Source organism: Tachypleus tridentatus, chromosome 8 (assembly GCF_004210375.1).
Source record: "Tachypleus tridentatus isolate NWPU-2018 chromosome 8, ASM421037v1, whole genome shotgun sequence".
In the NCBI taxonomy this organism is placed as follows: domain Eukaryota; kingdom Metazoa; phylum Arthropoda; class Merostomata; order Xiphosura; family Limulidae; genus Tachypleus; species Tachypleus tridentatus.
In genome coordinates, this window is record NC_134832.1 from 41,316,761 (window position 1) to 41,341,725 (window position 24,965).

The 24,965-nt window shown below is 33.5% G+C and overlaps 1 protein-coding gene and 1 long non-coding RNA gene across 4 annotated transcripts in view; one reads left to right on the forward strand and one right to left on the reverse strand.

Annotated features, from left to right (window-relative positions):
• Positions 1 to 24,965, reverse strand: part of LOC143222252 (uncharacterized) — a 71,270-nt gene that overhangs the window by 9,465 nt on the left and 36,840 nt on the right. The window lies entirely within an intron of this gene.
• The window catches only part of LOC143222246 (prolyl endopeptidase FAP-like), a 163,858-nt gene continuing 144,141 nt past the window's right edge, over positions 5,249 to 24,965 (forward strand). For 2 of the 3 annotated variants that reach the window (XM_076448479.1, XM_076448482.1), the window contains exon 1: positions 5,256 to 5,400. In XM_076448479.1, coding sequence (XP_076304594.1) covers positions 5,284 to 5,400 — 117 coding nt within the window. In that variant the 5' untranslated portion in view covers positions 5,256 to 5,283. Of the gene's footprint in view, positions 5,401 to 24,965 lie in introns of all 3 variants that reach the window. The other variant, XR_013012124.1, reaches the window with a different exon arrangement.

The following is a 24,965-nucleotide window of genomic DNA, read 5'->3' on the forward strand; positions in this document are numbered from 1 at the left end:
TTTCTGCCAAAACGTATCCGGTCTGTACGAGGCAATTGAAATTGCCTGTAACCCGAACGAGTGGCGCCTCTTCATTGATAACTCATCCAGAAGCCTCAAAGCCATAACAAGAATAAGTACCCTGGCTGATTCGGTGCATCTCAAAGAGGAATACAACAGCGTCAAGACCTTGAAGTATAATGAGTATGGCTGGGAGGATATCAGAGACTTCAAAATGGTGGCATTCCTGATGAGTTTCCAAGGAGGTTTCACCAAGTTTGCCTGTTATCTTTGCCTTTGGGATAGCAGGAACACCGCAGCGCACTACAACAGGAAACAATGGCCACAACGAACCGAGTTCTCTGTGGGGAGGCACAATGTCAAGTGTGAACCACTAGTGGACCTCCAGAAAATGTTGTTCCCATCATTACACATAAAATTGTGTCTTATGAAACAATTTGTCCCAACTCTTGATAAGGAGTCTGCAGCCTTCAAGTACCTTCGAGACTTCTTCCCTAAACTGTCTGAGGCAAAGGCTGGTGTCTTTGTTGGACCACAAATAAATGAGGTCTTGGAATGCACAGAATTCCCCAAGAAGCTCAGTAGGAAGAAAGAAAAAGCTTGGGGCAGCTTTGTCACAGTAGTTCAGGGCTTCTTGAGCAATCACAAGGTCGAAAGTTATGTGGAACTTGTTGAGGCTCTCGTGAAGGACTATGGCAAAATGAGCTGCAGGATGTCCATGAAAATCCATATCCCTGATCCTCCTCTTGATAAATTCAAGGAGAACATGGGAGCATACTCAAAGGAGCAAGGCGAGTGCTTCCACCAACATATACTGGACTTTGAACGCCGCTACCAAGGAGTGTTTTTTGTTTGTTTTGGAATTTCGCACAAAGCTACTCGAGGGCTATCTGTGCTAGCCGTCCCTAATTTAGCAGTGTAAGACTAGAGGGAAGGCAGCTAGTAATCACCACCCACCGCCAACTCTTGGGCTACTCTTTTACGAACGAATAGTGGGATTGACCGTCACATTATAACGCCCCTACGGCTGAAAGGGCGAGCATGTTTGGCGCGACGGAGATGCGAACCCGCGACCCTCAGATTACGAGTCGCACGCCTTAATATGCTTGGCCATGCCGGGCCAAGGAGTGTATAACGAAAACATGAGGGCCTGGCATGGCCTAGCGCGTTAAGGCGTGCGCTTCGTAATCTGAGGGTCGCGAGTTTGCGCCCGAGTCGCGCCAAACATGCTCGCCCTCCCAGCCGTGGGGGCGTTATAATGTGACGGTCAATCCCACTCTTCGTTGGTAAAAGAGTAGCCCAAGAGTTGGCGGTGGGTGGTGATGACTAGCTGCCTTCCCTTTAGTCTTACACTGCTAAATTAGGGACGGCTAGCACAGATAGCCCTCGAGTAGCTTTGTGCGAAATTCCAAAAACCAAAAAAACCAAACGAAAACATGATGGGAGACTATTTGGGGGCTGTTGCGTGAAAGTGATTTACACTAAAGTCGCAAATATCGAAAAACTATTCACTTCTAAACATTTTTGAATAACTTTAGTATAAATACATGTAAATCTTGATTCATATGTTGTTTTATTCAGACCTTATTTAAACGAAAATGTGCAAATTTACCCGTTTGTACATAGAAAATAGGTTAATTTCTAAATTTTATTTTCTAGGTCACAAAAGCAAAGTTTGAAGGGAATAATGGCCATTTTCTGTACTTTTACAACATAAGCAATTAAGAAATAACAGGAATGAGATTTGTGTTACATAGTGTTATCTTTCTATGCGTATTTTTCCTTTCGTCTTATGTTCAGACGTAATTTTTTTTACTTTTTGTAGATAGTTTCATTTCTCTGTCCTACTATTTATTTTTGTTTCGTGCACGTACACTTCTATTTAGCTATATTTGTTTATGAGTATGTTTGTCTATCTTTTCATTGTTCATGCTCTTAATAAATTGATCTGAACGTTAAAAAACACTCTCTAATCTTTTTTTTTCCTGTTCGATGGATACCTTTTTTATTTAAATTCAAAATCTGACTTAATATCCTCTATTATTGCATTGGAAATAGCTTCCACACTCTACTTGTAAGTTTCTTTGCTTCCTTAGAGAAAATTAAGAGACCAGTATTGTAACTATTTTTCTGTTTTAATGTTAAACTTTAGCCAGTGACAAGCAGAACTTTTGTTTTACGGGGTTGCTGGTATTTTTTAACACTCCAACGAAAAGACGTTTCTAGTCCTGATTTCTCCAAGCCCGTTCCCCTGGCTGTGGTTTCGCTAGATAGTAGATAGGGACAGTGGGAATCTCGTTAATCCATTCATTAATGGATTTAAATGGCAATTTCATTTAAATACAAAATTATTAGCCTAATATTAATAACCTTTCAAGTTGCTCTGGGGCCTATTAGGCCCCACTTTTCGTAGGAGTGTTAAGTTATATCATCCAAATAAAAAATCGGAAACCAATAAATAAGCGTTTCACGCAAGCGGAGGAAGCAATAAATTATTTTTTAAAGCTGATTGACAAAATACATGTTCTGAGTTATGTATTGTTAGTAGCCTTATTTATTTCTTTACTTTGCACTATTTGCTTTTGTTTTAGTTACTGTTATTACTGTTCCTCTTCGAAATTTATTATTATATCTTATATACTAATTATGTTGATAGTTAGTGTGCGTGCGTATTGAAACCGAATTTTTTAGAGAAAATGGTTTCAAGTGAAAATTGTTTTTTAACTGAAAAAAATGCAGCTTCAAATGTATCTAGTACAGTGTATCATAAAGTTGACTTTGTACTCCTATTATTACTTTTCTTAACAAGCAGCCTAGACTAGCAGTTGTTGAGTAAAAGTTAAGTCATCTCTTATTGGCTGTTATCTTGTGTGTGAAAAATACCTGTAACTATTATTGAACTAACTTTATAAAGTAAAAATTCTCGTTAACAGCTGGTACTTAAAAACCTCCTTCTGAGTAAGTTGTGTGGTGCTGTATGTATGATTTTTGTCGTAATGTGTAATATTATTGTTATTAACGTACTGTAATCAACTGTTTCAGTTTTTAAAGAGAAACTGAGGAGAATAGAAACTAGCGCTATTTTTTGGTATAAGTATGTTATATTACAACGATTTTGAATATAGGAATTATCAAGCTACATAACAACCACAACTGAATGATGGAATGTATCAGAACTATATTTTGATATTTATTCGCGTTACGTGGACAGTGTGAGTTCATTGGAGAGGCGTTGGGGAATAATGTGTAACAGCTCTTCCCGACGCAAAATATTCATATACTTGTACAACAAAGATATGTTCAGATCGGACATTTAGAATTTCCAAAACGGAATATCTTTTAACAGCATTGGAAAACGAAGGGCTATGGATCAATTTAGAACATCTCGACCATTCAAAAGTAGACCTGCATAATGTCGGACACCAGCTTGAGTAAGCAAAGGTGAGAACTCACGAAACCAAAGGTCAGTAACAAAAACTTTCCGCATCCCTAGGTACAGAACATAAATGAAAAGGATCTCTGTATGGAAAAGCGACAAGTTATGCGCACACAAGTTGCTTTCACGACATATCCAATGAACTGTCATATACATTAAGTAGCTCGAGAATTAAATGCGAATTCGTGATATTTTATTCGAAAACATGTCAGTAAAGCCGCCTTTACATTTCTATGCGACCAAACTGTTGAAACTAGCACTGGAAAACCATTGTTCTCGTGATGAAATATGTAAAACCGACATGGAAGAGTGATGTGTTTTGGAGATTAAAGCAATGAAATATGTTCTGGAGGGTTATTATCGAAATGCACGGTCGTCAGATAAAGCATGACCGAACGTGACAACGAGGATTATCACGATACGGTGATATCCCAAAATCGTTTTAATCTGATTACTTAATCCCTGTACAACTTAAGCCACATTTCTTCTGTACGACCACCGAGAAGCATAAACAAAAAGTTTAATTAGTCAAAATGAACCTAAGCTAGGTAGTTATGTCATTATTATTTGTCTATAGGGCTGTCAAGCTCATTTTGGTTGCAGCTAACAATTTAGTCTGCGTTATGGTGCCTAGTTAAACTCAGTTATAGCTGTTCAGTTAGCGCCAGTTACAGTTGATGAGTTGATCTAAGGTATGGTGTCTAGTTAATTTTAGCTATGGATGTCCCGTTAGGCCCATTTTTAGCTCAAGAGTTTGTCTAATTTATGGTGCTCAGTTATGGCTGTTGAATTAATTTCAGTTCCTGCTGTCAAGTTGACTTCAGTTACAATAATTGCATTAGTTTAGGTTAGAAGTCTACTTAGCCTCAGTTATGGCTAGCTAATTAGCCTCAGTTACATCTAGTTTCCAAATAGTCACTTTTGATTAAACTTTGTATCATAGATAAAATATTTTCTTGTTGTACATTAGCCAACAAAATTCATATATATATAAGCACGCTTAAAGAGAGAGGGATTCTTTCTGGCTTTCAATCATACTTCAAAAATTTTGTTTCTTCGGGTATAATCATATCATTATTATAAATGCTTTTCTTTTAGTTTCAACTATTTTACACTTCTTCTTTGTTTGTGGGTGAATATTATCCGAGTGAAATCTGTTCTTATTGGCTGACAGTTTATCAAAGAAAAATCTGTAGTCCTATGTTAGAACACTTCTTTCCTCATGTAATTGAGTTTTTCTCGGACGGAATAGTTTTCTCTTGTCTGAAGTTATGAAAACCTATGTAAACGATTTCGTTCTAAAATTCTCATCTAGTATTCCTAGAGTTCTGTTTGAGTGATACTCAAATCTTAACAACGTGGAAACATTCACTTACTGGGCTCGTTTTGAGTTTAATACGTTTCTTTACGTAAAAGATGAACAAAATTAGCTAAATAAAATTGTATCTCTAATTTATTTACTGTATGAATACTTGTAATGAAACTTACTAGTTGAACGCATATTAATGTAATGTATAAACACTTCAATATTCAGGCTAAGCGTGTGCCCAAATTTTCCCGAGTTACGCAGTGCACACTGCGCTGGTCATGTCTCGCTTGTTAAAGGTAGCTGCACTGCAGAATTCCCGTTACTTCATCCACAGCACGATCGGTTTACGATCCACGCCCAGTGGTGAGCTGACAGCAAACAGTGTCCAGCAGTCGGTGTGCTGAGCTATCTTATCAGGTTCCATCCAAGAGTCCCGTTTGCTTTGAAGTGGAATTTATTTAGTATAAAAGTAATCGCTGGTCAGTTAGACACCTAGAATACGTTTGACACCTGTTATATCTAATTAGTTTAACTTATAATGAACTACAGTGGATCAGGAGTGTCCACAGCTCCGCCGAAAGGAGTGTATAGACCGGGATTGAGACAAAGTCAGCATGATAAGAAAGATGACGTATCTTTTACAGATCAGTTTGTGGTAAGTGTTTTTCAATCAGGAAATTAGAGAGATAATCTGTAGATTAGTAAGTACTGATTTCTATCTCTGCAATGACATTAAGTAGAGAAATATTCACATGCTTATTATATAATATTACTAATATCACAGACTATAACGAGAAATCAAAACAAAACGTAGATAATTATTTACAAACCGTATAACGATATTAACTAAATAAATGTTCGTATACTTGTTAACTTAGGTTGTTAGAATCGTGATGGTAAAGAACAGACTTTATAGGTTCCTAAATAACTATTTCTATACTTCATAATTTTGCGAATTAAAGAAATATAAACATTTACAGGGGTGGCTACCAAGCTTATTTTCAACATTGCACTTTCGATTCTGACCAAAATTCACATTTTTGAAGAGATAAAAATACCACTGTAATAAATTAGTTTCGAAGAATTCCACATATTATTATTAACGCAGTACACGAAAACTAAACAAAAGTAATAAAAGACCTTTGATAGTGGTGATCTGCATCTTTATAATGTCTTGTACTAACTACAAGGAATATAAACTGGCATTAATGTAAAGGATTTAATATTATTTTAATATCTGCGTTACTTTCAGTTAAATGTATATTTAGAACTGCATTTAACTTATATTGTTAAATTTGTATTGAACAAGTTCCGCCTGCTCTCTAAATTTGTTGAATATTCTCGAGTATAAGAATCAGCAAAGTACTAGGTGTGTATGTAATATTAATAATTGACGGTATTGTTGCTAAGTGCACTTTCGAGAACGTTTTCTAAAAAGTTTGTAAATCGACGCGCTAAGAGACAGTTATATATTGATGGTCAGTTACAGTCAGTATGCTTTAAGTCTCGGAAGATATAATTGTAGTTAATGCTTATTAATCGGAAGACTATACAATTTGACCAGAAACGTTTATAAATTTCAAACATTATAAAATGGTCAATTTCAGAGAATTAACTTTGGACCTCATTATTTCTACGACGACATTATATATAATCCTCTGTAAAATCTGAGCTCATAAACAGCGTTAGGCCAAACAAGAACAGAGCTAGTTAACATTCCCATCAAGTGAAGTGCATCTGTGTTTTAATATAAAATTAATTCGCTCGTCGTGGACCTGTACTGTCGATAAAATGTTGAGTTACAGAACAGATAGAAGACAGAATATTGTACGTTTGTAAATTTTTTGTATATAAATAATTATTTGTAATAACCATTATTATAAATTATATTGTTGTTTGTATATTAAAATATATTTCAGTCTTGTTGGCAGATATAAATTTCATATATATTGACATTTACTTAACTTCTAAATTGAAAGTAAAATGCCCGGCTCTTTGAAATCGTAATACGAAACGTATGTAACATAATAAATCGGAGACTCATCTAATATAATACGTAACAATAGTATTTGAAAAATAGGTAACATTAATACTACAGTTTAAATTATCATGTTCTAATCTTCATACATATTTACTAAGATATTTAGTTTTCTTGTTATTCTCGTCGTTCGATACAATTGACAAAACGATCACTATTCTTTCTTTCATCTCTTTGCGTGAGAAGAGTTGCAGATATTAATTGTGCGCATTTTTCAAATAGTTACATAAAAGTAAGTTACATTAGAAATATCATATCCTCATGACCTTATAATTTTGATTTTACATAATCGACAATAACAATAATACATTATTTACAAATTAAACATTTCGAAATATAGCTGGATGAAATAATTGTTCGTATATGTCTTGAAAGTTACGTGTACGCTTTTTGTTCCTAGGGAATTTAAAATTATTTAAGAGTTTTATCAGCGAAGTCACCAAATTAATATTTGGATGGAGAACTTGGAATACTGAAATAAATATTATATAACATCTAGTTATAAAAGTTAATTACGAAACATGAGTTAAAGGAATGGTCCATGTGAAAAGTAAAAGCAGTATTTCAAAGATAACAACATTTTCTTGTTTTAATTCTTGGTTTTGCAGTGATTACTGCAACTGGCTTTCTGGATGAGTATGATTTTTGTTTTTAGTTATAGATTAGACGACACTTTTTTCAAACAGAAACGTCAGATAAATAAACAAAGACAATAGGGTCATACAGTTGGTTGTAATGTAAGCTACGTAAAGAATAAATGAAGAGGACTAGTGCTTCTTAGCAGTAACGACTGTTTACATCTGTATTTTGTAGTTAGCCTTAATGTGCAGAATAGTGTTTATGGTTCTTAATAATTTCTAAAATATATATTAAGAAAAATAATGGTCGTTTCATTGCTGTATAATATAGATATACTGTTTTAGCGTAAACTATGCAGATTTGTTGAGTATGCAAATAGTAAAATGTATTTTCTATCTTAAATAATACATCTACTTGCAGCTTATAGATGTATAGTGAAGTAAATGAAGGACTTCATAATTCAAAAACACTTAAGTAACAACTTACTTAATTTAGCGTATTTTTACTAAAATCATTAAACTAAAGAAAGATGTTTTAGCTTTAAAAATAATGAGACTCATCTTTGATTAATTAGTTATTATACTATGGACCATGTGAAGATGGAACAAAGCACTGGGTAGATTAGGTATTTTTAAACTGTGTTACGTATCCTGCGCTTAACTTAGTATATAGAATTTTACTAATTAAAATGTATAGTTCTGACAGATGAAAAACAGAAAATCTGTTCTTGTTCATTTTATGGTTTGGAATAGACAACTACATACATACAAGGTATCAAGTGTACACTATGACCAACTGAGGCTAAACCTTTCTTATAGCTTACATTCACGTCAGTGTTGTTTTATTTGTTTTTAATCGAATAATTTTCGATTTTATGATTACGTAGAAGTGAAACCTTTGGATAGTACTGTTGAAAAATATTTTAATAAATTTTATGAAATACGTCATTAGTTGTGTCAAAAAAAAAGGAAAAGTTTAATAAATCAATTTTGAAGGGCACTGTATTGTTGACGCACGTTTCATAATTTTATTGTAAGAGTTGTAGTATTATCGAAGAACTTTCATGATTATACTTAAAGAGAAATTCTTGATATAATTGTCGAACAAGATGTTTATATATTTGAACGATATACCTTAATTAAGGCCTGTCTTGGCCAAGGTGGTTAGCGCGCTCGCCCTGTAAGCTGAGGGTAGCGGTTCGAAACCTCGTCACATCGAACATGCTCGCCATTTCAACCGTGGGGGAATTATAACGTTCACTCAATCCCACTACTCGTTGATAAAATGTAGCCCAAGAGTTGGCGCTGCACAGAGATGGCTAGAAGATGCCTTCCCTCTAGTCTTACAGTGCTAAAGTAGGGACGGCTAGCGCAGATAGCCTTCATGTAGCTTTGCGCGAAACAAGAAAAAAAATCACCTAAATTAATCAAGCCTTGAATCAATAAATGATTGACATTATTAACTTGACACTTGTAAATCCATCTGAATTGTACTGAGTGACCAACAATATAGTTTCTTTGAAATTATTCTTACTTGAACTATTATTAATCGTTATTGTTATAAGATGAAACACAATTTTGATTAAATTGTGTAACTATATTCTTCTTATACTACTGAAATATCTCATTACCTTTAAAGTTAGTTGAATCACTAAGATACGTTTTAACTTTCATTGCATGACAAATATTCTTCATTGCACAGTTGAAGGCTATTCATGACTATGCTGGAGATTCTTTTATTATGAAACTATTTCTAAACACATATTTTACATTTTACGAACAACTTTAATTATGTCTCAAGTTATATTTGTCATTATATTGTTGAAGGACTCTTTTCATTTTACTGAAAGAAATTATTGATTTATTTTAAGAAAGATATTGTAATTGCATTTTGCTCGGTATTCTTAGTGTGATATAAATTTGTAGTTGCATTACTGAAAATTGGAGAGCTTAATTTTGCAACCATTTGATTGCTAAAATTATTTTTCTTGTTCCATGAAAAGTCTTATGAATATAATCAATAAAAACATTTCACTAAATTATTAAAGAAAGTATGTTTACAAGTTCTCTTTTATAGTTTGAACGAGATTAATGTTGAATAGTCTTGATTTTCACGAATATTCTTGAATTAACTGTTGATAAATTTAGTTAAATTACATAACTGATTCAATATTTGAAGGATATTGTTGTTTGTATTATAGAATAATAGAATGCGTAATTTATAGGTAAGTGGTTTTCATCATAGTTTGTTTTTATTTAGATTGTTAAAGGATGTACTTTGTTTTTGACGAAGATTGGTTATTACAATGTAAAATATTCCTAATTATATTGTAAAATACCATTTTAGTTTACACTGTTGAAAATGATTATTTTTTTTACTGGAAAATATTCGAATGTTTATTACTGAAAGACATTCTCAATTCTAATTTTAAAGGATATCGTTTTGGTTGTGTTGTAAAAAAAAAAGGTATTGAGTCTATTGATTGTATTGGATGGTACATATTATTGATTATCTTGTATGGAGGATAATCTAGTTTATAAAGTTAAAAAAGCAATTATAATTATACTGAAGCAAACCGTCTGGGTTGATGTGATTTTAGATACCGTTTATATTATTTTGAAGGACATCCTAGATTACTTTTCAATAACTTTATTGATTAATTAAACTTTTCGTAAGACATCAGTATGATGCCTCATATATTTTCAACACTGCATTATTTTTTCAGTTCCTTAGGGTTTTTCAAGAAGAATTTAAATAATATTTCGACCATGCTTTGTCTACTAATCCATTGCTAACGATGCGTTAAGCTCAATACAGAACTTGTCAGGTTGGCTGAACCACAATATTTAAACTGGCATTCGGAACACTATTGATACAAACCATTTGTTTACATCAACAACTATTATATTATGGCATGAATTATACAATAACATTTATTGTTTAATTGTTTAAGGAATATCATTAACAAATTCTTGCAAAATATTTATTTGTATTATAAAAGGACGAAACTTGCTGCATGTATGTATTTACGTTTAGAAATATATTTTTGAAAGTCAACTATGATTACATAATAACATTAGTTGTTGAAAGACAGTCACAACTGTCCATGAGTGCTCTTGGTTAGATATCTTACGGGTATTTTTAGTGTAAAATTGAAATATTTTTATACCCTTTAAAGTCATTTGTTATGGAACTGGAAAAGAAAAAAAATTCATTGGACGAAGTACATTCTCAGTTACGAATTAATGATATACTTCATTCCATTATTAGGTTGGGTGTAGCCTTACGGTGATCTTCCCGCCTGTGAATTTGAATATTTATGGTTCGTTCTCTTCTTGTACAAAATTGCGACTCATATTTTGGGGCCATGAGTGCGTTATAATAAAGACGGCCGAATCTTAGTTATAACGAATCGCACTATTCGATTATCCTAGCACAAGATCTCCCTTCCAGTGGCTCAGCGTTATGTCTGTGTACTTAAATACAAAACATAGGGTTTCGATACTCATGGTAGACAATTAGCCTATTGTGTAATTTATGCTAAACTTCAAACAAACAACAATCCTAACTGGAGAGTCAGTGGCAAGTTCCATTAACTTACTGGCTTACTTTCAGTGCATGTTCTCAAAATTAAAGACGACTGACACAAATAATCGTTTTGTACCTTTGCGCAAATATTCGAAACAAACAACGTTTCGTTATTTCTAGCTGCCATTTTATTTTGTTTTTCAACCGAAATATTTCTGCGATAGCCTTGGTTTAGACGAAAAACTTTAGGTTTCGGGACACTTTGAAGTCCCAGACTTCTGGACTACTAAAATACTTTTCTATATCATTACTGCTACCTTTTCCCACTTATTTTGCATTTAAGTACGTACGTATAAATATTTTCCAAAATACATTGTTGCATACATGCTAAAATAGTAAATTTGGTAAAAGGATATCTTACTTACAGTTAATTGAAACACCCCAGTTATTAGCAGTTTTTCTGTTAATTTTCAGACAAATAATATGGGATTTCCTGTATAGTTTAAATTATCATAAAAATTACAAATTTCCATTACGTTATTCTTGATATATGGTATTGTCAGTAAACTATGAATTTGAAATTATTACAATAAACTGATCATTACCAAATCGATAAAAAATTGTGTCATTATTCTGATGGAGTTATCAGCGCGAAATTTTCAGTGACGCGAAAGTTTGATCCTATGATAATTATAAAACTTTTTTCAAGAACCGTTTGAGGAACTTTCATGTAAACAAACAGTGATGGTAATATTACGTCACGTCTTGTCCAGCGAGGTTGAATGGACTGAATTGAGCTTTGTTTGATATGAAAAATAACACATTAACTACTGTTCGTTTTAAACACATTGAAGACCGATATGTCTAAGCCAGGGTATCGTAAGCTAACAAGTTGAGAATTGTTTAAACATATCCTATTGTTTTAAGAAGACAGCAACGTAGATGCACCAAGAACAATTTATATGGTATCACGAGAGAGTGTTACATTATGTAATAAATTTTTTACTTTTTCTTGTTCCTTGGCAGAGATAGTTATTTCCCAATTGCTTACGCCCAAAGTAAATGGAAAAGACCTATTTTTCTTCACAGACTTTGCTTTTGTGACCTGGGAGCGTATAACGAAAACATGATATTTGGGGGCTGATACGCAAATCTTGAAAAACTACTCACTTTTAAACATTTTTGTTCATTTTTGTATAACTTTAATATAAATACATGTAAATCTTGATTCATATGTTGTTTTACTCAGACCTTATGTAAATGAAAATGTGCAAATTTGCCCGTTTTTACATAGAAAATAGGTTAATTTCTAAATTTCATTATACAGGCCACAAAAAGCAAAGTTTGAGAGGAATAATGGCCATTTTCTGTACTTTTACAACATAAGCAATTAAGAAGTACCACATACTATCCAGGAACAAAATTTTTGTTACATAGTGTTATTGTCTATGGTTTATGTAAACAGGTATTTTCCTGATGATTTAAGCAATTAGATCAGCTAAGTATAATTTGTATAACATGATATTCTATTAACTAAGTAACCAAGTTGTACTATGAAATATTCTTGTATAACTAAGCGTTCTGTTGAGAATGAGATCTATTAGAACCCCGGGATGGCCAGGAGGTTAAGGCACTCGACTCTAGTCCGAGGATCGCGAGTTCGAATCTTCCTCACACCAAACATGTTCGTTTTTTCAGCGTTATTAGCGTTCTTGTATTTTCACATGTATGCTAGATATTCTACTATTGCAATCTTAACGACGTAGTACAAAATTATTTTTTCATGTTAATCAAAATTTTATTACGTAAATGTTTAATGTTAAGGAAATGTGAGATATGGTAATTTGCAAAATAAACTCAAGAGATTTTAACCTTTATAAGGGTGTTTGCATTACAGAAAGTTTTAAATATATTTAGACTATCTGTAATTGACTCAAATAAGGGTTTGTTTTGTTGCAATATTTTATTTAAATGTCATAACTGGACTCGTATGAATCGAAAGTAAACATACGGAATATGGATTGTAAATATATACCCATCTTATTCACAAATCAAGGAGCCCGGTATGGCCAAGCGTATTAAGGCGTGCGACTCGTAATCCGAGGGGCGCGGGTTCGCATACCCGTCGCGCCAAACATGCTCACCCTTTCAGCCGTGGGGGCGTTATAATGTCAATCCCACTATTCGTTGGTAAAAAAGTAGCCCAAGAGTTAGCGGTGGGTGGTGATAACTAGCTGCCTTCCCTTATACTGTCTTATACTGCTAAATTAGGGACGGCTAACACAGATTACCCTCGAGTAGCTTCGTGCGAAATTCAAAACAAACATAAATCAAGGTAATGTTTAAAATCTGTTTTTGTGTGTTCACCAAATATTTGAGGGGTGTCGCTGTGACTAAATTTTTGACAATGTTTGCACCACTTCACCATTATACAGAGATATATTTGGAAAGAGAGCAATTGCGGGCATTGCGAACACAGGAAAATTACAACAAGATATATGATGAAGCTGAGGAAAAGGTAACGTCCCTAAATTTAGTGCCTATTGAACTACCACGCATTCGTAGACCCCCCAATTGCAACAACTAGAGATTACTACAGAAGCCAACATTTTGAATTTGTGGACACAGTCATATAACATCTGACCACTAGGTTTAATGCAGACAACAATGACTTGAGGCAATATCTAACACTTATACTGATCACATCTGGCAAGATTCACAACTCCATTATAAACTTCTATCGAGAAATCTCTGCACAACGGCTCGAGTTTCAGTTGTCCATGTTCAAAGGAACAACAAAAGCAGTATCTCTGAAAGGTGCGAAGGACCTTACTGTAAAATGCATGAAACGAGCCAGCAGATATTTAGTGAACATTTTGCTTGTATGTCCAGTATCCAGCTGCGAATGTGAACACTGCTTTTCTGCATTAAGACTGCCGAAGACGTGGTTAAGTTCAACTATGTCTCAGTGCCGCCTCAATCATGTGGCAGTTTGTCACACTCACAAGGATGAGGTCGACAAGATAAATACAGAAAAGCTTATGAAAGAATTCATAAACAAATCATCACAAAGGAGGTCTACGTTTGGGAACATGTAGACTAGAGGACTAAACGAATCTTACTTCAATGAAAAGTATGAATAATTATGTGCTACATTGTATTGATGTGTAATTTTCAAGAGTTCGCAAAGACATTTTAGTTATTTTTATCAAACAACATGTGCAGTTTTTCAGTAGATATAAACTTATGAAGGGTAATTACTAATTTTATTAATATTTGAAAATGTAATTCATTCAATGAAAGTTATTAGTAACCTTTTCAAGTATAATGGCAATCTTTTATACTGCGCAGTGTGCAGGAATAAATTCATGTGGCAGTTAATTTGTGACACATTTGTCTTTATTCTATTAACATTTTGAAAACTGTTCACAACACCTCACTTATACGAATCTAAATGGAAACCTTGAAGTATCGTGGCAACAAGATTACTCTGCGACTGCATGTTTACAGCTTTGAGGTTCACGTAATCAGAGATTACCAATTTGCAAATTGAGCAGTCCACATAAGTGGTTGCAAAAAACATCCCCCCCATCGGGTGTAAAAAATCTACGCCCCTGGACTGTCAACCAATAATTACGCTTAAAGATGTTCTGAAGAGAAATGAAGTTAATTGATATTATCACTTTGGGTGTTGGAGCTAGCGATCTTTGTTCAACTCCAATCGACTCTCCAAAATGTTCCTCGCATATTAAACTGGGGGTACGTTTATAAGAGGGAAGGTCACTCCCTTAGCGTAAAGTTGAGGGTGCTGTTGAATGTCTGTCTTACATTTAGCCATAATTTTAAATAAGGGGCCAGCAGATAACCTTAGTAGTTTGCCATAAATTACAGTACGGCTTAATGTCATTACAAGCTAATGAGTAACTCGTAAAGAAACTGAAAACGTAATGAGAAGGCACCAAATAATTTGCTTGAAATTTTCAAATTCTGTTAGACGTAACGGATTAGTCTCTGGAATGGTTCAAATGGTGTTATTAATTAACAATTTGCGTACAAAGCACAAGCATGGTGAGAAACAATCTATCAAAGAATAAGTAGATTTGTTCTTTTATTAGAGCTACTGAATTTAATCTGTCTATCTATTCAGGGTTCCTTCACAATAGTTCAGTGTATGAAAGAAGTATTAACGTTCTCGCATTCGACTTGATACCTTTTTTTCCCCAATAATTTGTTTTTTTCCACACTGAAGTAGTAGCGTATTTTTGACTTCACTTTTACAAAGCACTTGAGCGAAAAAGTATGCATATTTGATAAAAACAGTAAAATATTAATGCATTGTCAATAATTATGTAGTCTTAGATCATAATAAAATTTAAATTTGAAGTTGGAACTAAATTTCTTCATTTGATCATTTAGATTAATTTGATTTATTTCGTTTGCTCAGATTTATTAAGATAAAAGTAATAACTTTCAAGACACTTAAGTTTTTGTTCTACGATACAATTTTCTCTGCGAATAGTTTTATCAAAAAAATGTTTAACAAAAAATATTTAAACGTTAAGATTTTTTTTTTTTAGATACGCACTCATCATATAACAAGAGTATCGATAAACTACATGCAGAAAATACAAACGAGTTGTTAGTCATGTGAAAAAATTTTCAGGCCAATAATGTAGGTCGTTTGTTCATGTTTTCTGGTCGAACAAAATAAAATTATTTTAAACTGATATATATATAATGATATATATATAAAGTACCCATGAAGAAAGTACCATGCCACTAAAATACTTTTCAAAGTGTAACGGATTTACCATTATACATTTATTTTAGTGCCTACCTTGTTTCTATATAGTTTTCGTTTTTGAATGTGACGTATTTTCTTAACCGTGTATTGTGCAAGTCCTGCCTGTTCTCGAAATTTGTAGAAGATTCTTGAGTAAGAATAAGCAATGTACTAGGTGTGTATGTTATACTAGTGAGTGACAGTATTGTTGTCAAGCGAATTTTGGTGAATATTCTAGCGTCTTGCGTGATTGGTATATAAATATTAACGTGCCGAAAGACAAAGAAGATTATTATTATTATTCAGCTACAGTCAGTTTGCCTAGGAAGCTATAATTGTGATTAATGTCTGTTAATAGGAAAAGTACAGGACATGTCTAGGAACGCTTATAGATTTTGAACATTACAAACTGCTCAACTTCAGTGAATTACTTCGGATGTTAAAATTTCTATAAGAACATTAAATACCTTCATCAATAGGAAGTGAGCTTGTAAGCGATGTGCGGCCAATCAAGAAACGACAGCTAGCTAACTTAAGCGAGGAGTGATAACACCAACTCAGAATTAGTTTGCTTGTCGTGAACCTGGATCGTCGATAAAATATTCAATTCTAGACCAGATATAAAAATTAGTAATGTCTGTAAGTTTGTAATCTCTTGTATATAAACCATCATTTCTAACAACTATTAGTAATAACAGTTATTATAAATTGTATTATTTATATTTGTATATTAAAATATATTTGTGTTAAGAAAGAAAATTATGTGTATCAGTCTTGTTAGCAAATAAATAAATTTGATACATATTAACATTAACATTTTATTAACTTCTAAATTCAAATTCAAATATCCGGTTATTTAAAATAGTAATACGTTAAAATACGTAACATAATAAATCGGCAACTCGTCCGAAATAAATTATAATTATAATATGTAATAAATGTAACAGTTTAAACACTGAAGCTAGCAAAACGTTAGAAACTAATAGGCTTAAAATTTGTCATATAAATCACTTAAATAACAAATATATCTTTGGACTTCAAAATGGACAAATGAGGAAGAATGGGGAGGAGACATTCGTATATCATATATTTTGGGCCTATTGGTTATTAAAGTGCTGGCCCAATAAAATAAGCCAAAATTATTTTAAAATAAAAATATGCACACAGACAAACTGCATTCACTTATTGAGGATGTGAATCTTCAAAAGGTCACACATCTTTTTTGAAAATTTGAAGAGAAGTTGGGACTACAGACTGAGCTGAAGACAATAGGTGCCAAGTTGAGGAAAAAGCTACAAGATACTACGAAACTGTACTTCTCAGAAGAGATGGGAAGCAAGCCACGTCTCCTTCCACACCACGAAACATCTTGGTTAAACTTTGCTGAAAAGTACCAAACATGGGATGTAGAAAAGTGGACGAAGGTTTTGTTTTCTGATGAGAAAAAATTTAACCTGGATGGTCCAGATGGCTTCCAACATTACTGGCACAATAAGGATATCCCACCGGAAACATTTTCTTCACGACACAGTGGAGGAGGTTCCATTATGATCTGGGGTGCTTTCTCCTTTCATGGAACCATGGAACAGGTTATACAGGAGCGTCAAACAGCCGCTGGCTACATTGGCATGTTTGAGAGAGCATCCTTATTGACTGAAGGCCTTCGCTTGTGTGGAAGTGAGTGGATCTTTCAGCAGGACAACGCTGCAATCCACAATGCCCGCAAAACAAAGGACTTTTTCATGGTGAATAGCGTGATTCTTTTCGGGCGTGTTTGCCCGAACTGAACCCCATTGAAAATGTTTGGGGGTAAATGGCAAGGGAAGTCTGTAGAAATGGACGTCAATTCCAAACAGTGCATGATCTTCGTGAAGCCATCTTCACCACTTGGAATAACATTCCTACCCTGTTTAGTACTTCTTTTTGGTATGATCTTAAACTTTTGACCAGCTAGTATTTAAGCTAAAGTGTTCACATTTTCCCTATTAAATGCTAAAAAAAGGTTTTTTTTTTTCTTTTCTTATTTTCATCTTTCAAAGCTCTACTCAACGCAAAATGCATATTTTTTCTGTATGTTCATTGGTCTTAAGATTTTGGCCAGTAGTGTATAAGCAACATCTTTACAAGGATTTTCAGCGGCTTTAAAGGTACTTAAAAGATTTAGGGCTTGGGCCCACAAGTGCGGTAATATTCGTCGTTTTAGTATGATATCGTTCATGGTTATGTATTCTTATTTTTCTAGACAACAAATTGGGATTTGAGGCATTGTGAAATTAAATCGGGGTACCGGCCCCGAATTCCAATGCATATCGATGACTATGGTAATGCTCATTCCTTAAGAAAATTGTTTTAAAACTGTAGCGGAAGTTGAAAACAGTTGCGTCACTTCCTGTATAAAGCAGCCCATTTCACAACAGAGATGTGGTTAAGATTTCTACTGTATGAATTTGGCACATTTAATGCATTATATTTAATAATTATCTTGAATTTTGCTTCTAAGGAAAACTATATGTTACATCAATAACTAAAAATATATATTTAAAGTATATTTCAATTATCAAGTACTTCTCTAATTTAGGCTTAAGCGCTTGTTCTAGTCTGATCTAATGTGGCAATAAAATAGTATGAATCAGAAAAGAGTGGGAAACTTAAATAGCAAGTACATCTTTATTCTCCGCATTTTAGTTGGATATTATATAACTGTATGTGGGAAACAAGTCAAAATGCTTAAAATTTTATTTACAGTTTTTGGCTTATAGAATTTGATTATAATGTGAGTTTTGTTCAAAGTCAACAATTTACAATAGCTACTGCAGTAACAATATAGGAGTTATACTATCAAATATTTTTAATTTTCAGTATATGAGAAAAATTAACATGAATTTCGTTTGCTTTTAAACTACTGAGTTAGCCTGTTAAGTTTCATCTGGATTGATCAACTTGTTTAGGAGGAGATGAGTTCACATATAAACAAAAGCTTCCTCGATATTGAATAAGTCACTGCATTGGTATGGCTTAATCTGTGCAAAGAATTTGTGAAGAATGTCTGTACCCCAATTTTTATAACTAGCTTTGCCTTGTTTTGCTTGCCGGAGATGGATAACATCAGTATTATAAAAAACAACAACTATCATATCAGTATAAATACGAAAACTAAACTAAGTTATAAAGGTAACTATATATAACTAGTATACTACTCTGTGTCATAAAGATTATCTAACTTATATAAAAGCCAACGTGAAACGCTTAATTTCTCGAAATAAGAAAAGTCATACAACCAAAATGCGTTTATCCAGATAGAAAAATTCGACTACTGTCTGCCTATTACATTTTTAGTGACGGTGATGCAAGGAGACCGTGAGGGAGAATGCCGTGAAATCTTACAGGTGTAATGAGTGCTGGTATAATAAGCCTGAAGTCAAGACGTAATGTGGGATCACCTAGCCTAGAGCAATCTCCATAAAAGTTATCATGAAAGTAAAAATATCGATTCAATTTTAAACTTAAATCGTTTCTAAATTAAGCTAATTTTTGTTATATCACCAATGCATGTAACAAAAAACAAACCTCTTTAATCAATAGAGACTCTAAATTAGTTTTCCAATTTTGTTATACAGTTTATTTTATGCCTTCATTACATAGTCTAACAAAAGTATCAGGTTATATACAGGTTATATAAGGTTATACCATTGTTGGAACGTAATGTTACCAAAACACTCTGGATTTTCTAACTCGAGCATTAGAAAAAGCATCATAAACCATGATAGTTATTCATAATAGGGATTGCAAAGCATTTTACAAAACTGTTATAGAATGTTCTGGAAAAAAAGAACCTTAAATAATAAAGATTCAATTCAAACATCACATTAAAATCTTTATTTGTGGCTGTTATGGCTGCACACGTATAAAAATGTACAAAAAAGCACGCACGTTAGACTTACATGAAATTCCGCTCAAAATGGCTCGTTTGTATTTATTATTATCATTATTAACTTGTCAGCCTACAACAAAAATGGTTTCGCGCTCAAACCTTTTCTATAATAGTAAATAACCTGCTGCAAAGCTCATAAGGGTATTGAAAAAGTCGATTTATTTCTTTTGTATTTTGCATAAGCTGAAAAACGTCACAATTCTAGTGTAAACAGCATTATCATTGCCTTTTGAAGTTCGCTTACAAATAATTGGTGCTCGTGTAAAACTAAGTACAGGGTGAAACAGGAATTACATGAACGTTAGATGATTCTAATATGTACATACTCAATGCTCTGTACGCTATGTACAGATGTCTATAGGGATCCAACCCCTATATCATATGTGAAACGAAAACTGTATCAGCTAACTATTACTTATGTTTATTATCATTACAATGTATACATTTAGGCACCAGATCAGATACTCCTCTGTCCATAGTTGAGCATAAAAAAGACTGCAAACAAGATAAATAAAAATTAAAACATTAAAAAAACCTTTAAATAGAGATTATAAAAAATAAGGACAGAAAGTTGGAGATAATATAGACATTATTTATTCAAACTACAAATCCCTATTTTTGGCTCCGTTTTATTACCTAGAACTACATTTGGTAGAATCAAAATGAGGATTTGTCGTTTGAGTATCTCTATTCTGTTTTCTTACTATTTTACAATCCCTGTTTCCAAGTTTTTAAATTAACAACTCTTTATTTATTTTGCACATACATATATGTATATATTGTTTGATTAACTTTTTACAGAGCACTTGGTCTAATTTTCAAGTCACGATTTAGCATTATTAACCGAAATTGTAATCATTCTTTTTAATCCATATACATTTTAATGTGGATTAAAAGTATGCAAGTATGCTCTCTGGTGTTATAATATCGTTTACGCGTATGTATTGTTCCACGCTTAACGTTTTTCATACAGTGGTCACGGAATAAAAAAGCTGAGAAAGAAAATGTAATAAGAATAGACTAGGCATGGAGGGGCAAATAATTTGTCTTGAGTATGAACTTCCATAACTAAGTACAAACGTCTTGAGTAAGGAATACAATAACAAAGTGAAATGACTTCATTAATCTTGTAATAAAGAAATAAGAATCTCTTGCGTAAGGACAGAGTAAAACGATTTCAGTAAACTTGTAACAGCAAAGCACACATATCTTGTGTACTACTGTAATAACGGAATAGGCCAGGGCATGGCCAGGTGGCTACAATATCTTTGTTTGTATTTTAATGAGGGGAATGTCAATTTTATAATATAATAATTTGGAAGTTGAAAAAAATGACTATGTATAAAGCTTAAAAGCTGGCTTACAGTGAACCATTTGTTAAAGTGATGGCTCGGCATAGCCAGGTGGATAAGGCACTCGACTCGTAATCTGAGGGTCGCGGGTCCGATTCCCCGTCACACCAAACATGGCCGCCCGTTCAGCTGTGGGGGCGTTATAATGTGACGGTCAACCCTACTATTCGTTGGTAAAAGAGTAGTCCAAGAGTTGGTGATGGGTGGTGATGACTAACTGCCTTCCCTCTAGTTTTACACTGCTAAATTAGAGATAGCTAGCGCAGATAGCCCTCGCGTAGCTTTACGCGAAATTCAAAAACAAACAAACAATAATGGAATAAAAATGCCTAACTACGCACTGCAATTACAAAATAAAAAAAGTCTTGGGTATGAACTGTAGTAACTGAGTAAAAATGTCTTGACTAGTAAATGCAATAGCAGAGTAAAAATATCTTTAGTACAGGCTAGTGCGGTAACGGTGAACAAATATATTGATCAGGGTCTGCAATAACAGAATAAATATGTTTTGAGTAGCAACTACAGTAACAGAGCCGAAACTTCAAGAAGGAAGTAAAATTGTCTTGAGTGAGAACTGGTATAAAAGCTACACATTCACATTGTTTTAACAAATGTTTCTTTACTGATGAGCACAAGATACCCTGTAATTTGAAACTCTTCTTTATCATGTAGAAAGACTGCATTTTGACATCTGAGATTAAATAAGGATTTTCTATCAAAACGTGCATAAAACACCCTGCAACGTATGTAGATAAACAACCTTTTAAATGTTTTTTGGGCCAAGGCAAACAAATGAAAACAGCAAATAGCTTTCATTATCTCAAATTATCGTTAACATTTAACTAAAGCAAACTATTTACACATATCAGAACAAACCGTTAACACAAAGATTAAAAGTGTCATAGGAAGTATTATCATATTTTATAACTCATTAATCATCATTCTCGGTTTAACAAACTTTATGAAACATTTATAGAAACTTTATGTTTCCTGTTGGTTATAGTGTTCTATACACGCATTCCCAAACGTTGTAAAAATGCATACGGGTATATTTTAGTCAGTTTCCTGGAGTTATGAAACAATGCTATGTGAAGGATTTACCGCTTAACGTTTATTTTAGTACCTACATTTGTTTCAGTATAATTTCAGTGAATTAACTTCGGACGTTAGAATTTCTACGATGACATTAAATATCTTCATCAGTAAAAAGTCAACGGTGTGAGGCAAAATCAAGCGAGCTAGCTGAAGCGATGAGTGACAATACCAACTCAGGATTAATTTGCTTGTCGTGGATCTAGATTATCGATAAATTTCAGTTCTAGACCGGATATAAGACTCATTATTGTCTGTAAGTTTGTAAAACTGTTGTATATAAATCATTATTTGTAATCGTTATTATAAATTGCATTTCGTGATGACGAGAAACCTACTTGAAGTAAAAAAATGTATCTCAAGACGGCTGGTATAGGTATTAAAACTTTTATTAAAATAAAAGAGGGAACAACGTTTTGACCTTCTTAGGTCATCTTCAGGTTGATGATGTTGATATTGTTTCGTATTACCATTTATCTCGGACGAAGTTCCAATTTACGTTATGTACAACAATTTATACACGTGTATCCTGAAACTGAGTTAAATTATAATTTAGATTTAGAAGTTAATAAAACATCAGTATGTATGAAATTTATGACATTTACCAACAAGGTTGATACACATAGTTTTCTTTCTTAATATAAATAATTATTTAGATACAAAATTTTTACAACTTTACAAACAGTATTGAGTCTTCTGTCTGGTCTCGAACTGAATATCTATGTAGTATCACGATGAGCAAATTATTTTAAGTCGATGTAGATACAAGTTACTCGACAGGGAGCGTTTTTCGTTGATGTCACGTGTGTTTTTCACAGATAAGTCATATAATGTCTTCGTAAAAAATGCTAATGCCCGATGTGAATTGTAAAGTTCAAAATTTATAAATGTTCCTAGTCAATATCTAAAGTTCTCGATAAATGAACGTTAATCACAGTTATAGCGAACTGTGGCAACCCAATAATATATACTGTCTTTTGGCGCGATGCGTTGTTACTTTTTTAAGCTTAAGTTTGTTTGCTTTTGCTTTTGAATTTCGCACAAAGCTACTCAAGGGCTATCTGTGCTAGCCGTTCCTAATTTTGCAGTGTAAGACTAGAGGGAAGGCAGCAAGTCATCACCACCCACCGCCAACTCTTGGGATACTCTTTTACCAACGAATAGTGGGATTGATCGTTACATTATAACGCCCCCACGGCTGAAAGGGCGAGCATGTTTTGCGCGATGGGGATTTTAAGCTTAGAGGAGAGTTTTTAAAAAATCAGCCTCCATAAGAATGTTGATGATACATTAGTGTTTTTCTACACAAGTATACTGTTGATATTTTACACTCTAGAATATTTTACAATTTTAGTGAATATGCGTAAATTTCGCAATACATATTTAACAGTGTACAAACATGATAAATTGGGGGGCTCGTGTCCGAGATCTGAATTATAGACAAAATTCGTTTTAAATTCAAATATTAATTTAACTTATATTTATCAGTGTTAATTTCACGATATCCTTGAATAATCCTTTCTCGAACAAGTAAAAAAATATAACAAAGTGAATTGCTAGAAATTGTCAAAGTTTTGGAACTAGAGGTTAAGAAACCAATGAGAAAAAATAAACTAAAAAATCATATTATTGAAAGACTAGTTGATGATGATTTATTGTCTGAGGAAGCATTAGAAGAATAGTCTAGTGTCTCCACTGGCCAATCGAGTGATAAAGTTAGAGATTCAGTTAAAACTCAAAGTAATCGAGCATGACTCATATCGAAGCTGAAAGTGAAAATAAACGTCTTGAAGCCGAACAAGTTCGTATCGAAGCCGAGAAAGAACGAGCTCTCATTGAAGCCAAAAAAAAACTATGCTGAAGGAAATGAAACTTAAGACTCAATTGCGATCGACCAAGGCAAAATGACAACTTTAAACTTAATCGATATGTTAAAGCACCACTATTTAATGAAATTGAAGTTGATAAGTACTTCCAACATTTTGATAAGGTTGCCCAAACCATGGAATGGCTCACCGAAAATTGATCATTATTATTATAAAGTGTTCCAAATGGTAAAGCACAAGAAGTTTATGCCAGTATCTCTCTAGGAGATTGTACATATAATAAGATTAAAGCAGATGCTCTCAGATTTTTAGAAATTCATTTTAAGTGTGAATATTCTGAAATCCTTGTATGGGGAGTTTTTTTTTCACAGTTAAGATTTCTTCTTTGTGAATTGACTCTTAAAGAAAAGGTGTAAACAATTTCAACACTATTTTACAATCAGAAATTTTTTTGTAAGAAATTAATAAATATAGCTGTAAGTAATTGAATTAGATGTTTGCGTAGATTACTTTCTATATTTGTCTTTGACTTCTCTGTTAAAATTAGAGAAAACGGAAGACATCGTTAACGCATGGGAGCTATGATGTTACAGGAATTCTTGCTCATCAACAAGACACAAATTCAGTGTAAGTTTTGCAGTGCAATATTGTTCACAGTAGGCCTGGCATGACCAGATGATAGGGTGCTTTACTTGCAATCTGTAGGTTGCAGATTCATATCCCGTCACACCAAACATGTTCGCCCTTTCAGCCATGGGGGCATTATAATGTGGTCAGTCCCATTATTTGTTTATAAAAGAGTAGCCCAAGAGTTGGCAGTTGGTTGTGGTGACTAGCTGCCTTCTCTCTAGTAAGTTGTACACTACCAATTTAGGGATGGCTAATGCAGATAGCCCTTGTGTGTAGCTTTGCACAAAATTTGAAAACAAACAAATGAGCAATCTATATATGTAAAAACGGCTCGTTTGAGTTGAGAAAATATTTTACGTAGAAAAGTGAACAATGTTTCGACCTTCTTCGGTCATCGTCAGGTTCACAAAGAAAAAAAGAGGTAACTGACCGAAAGGGGTTATGTAACTGAGTGTCTGAAT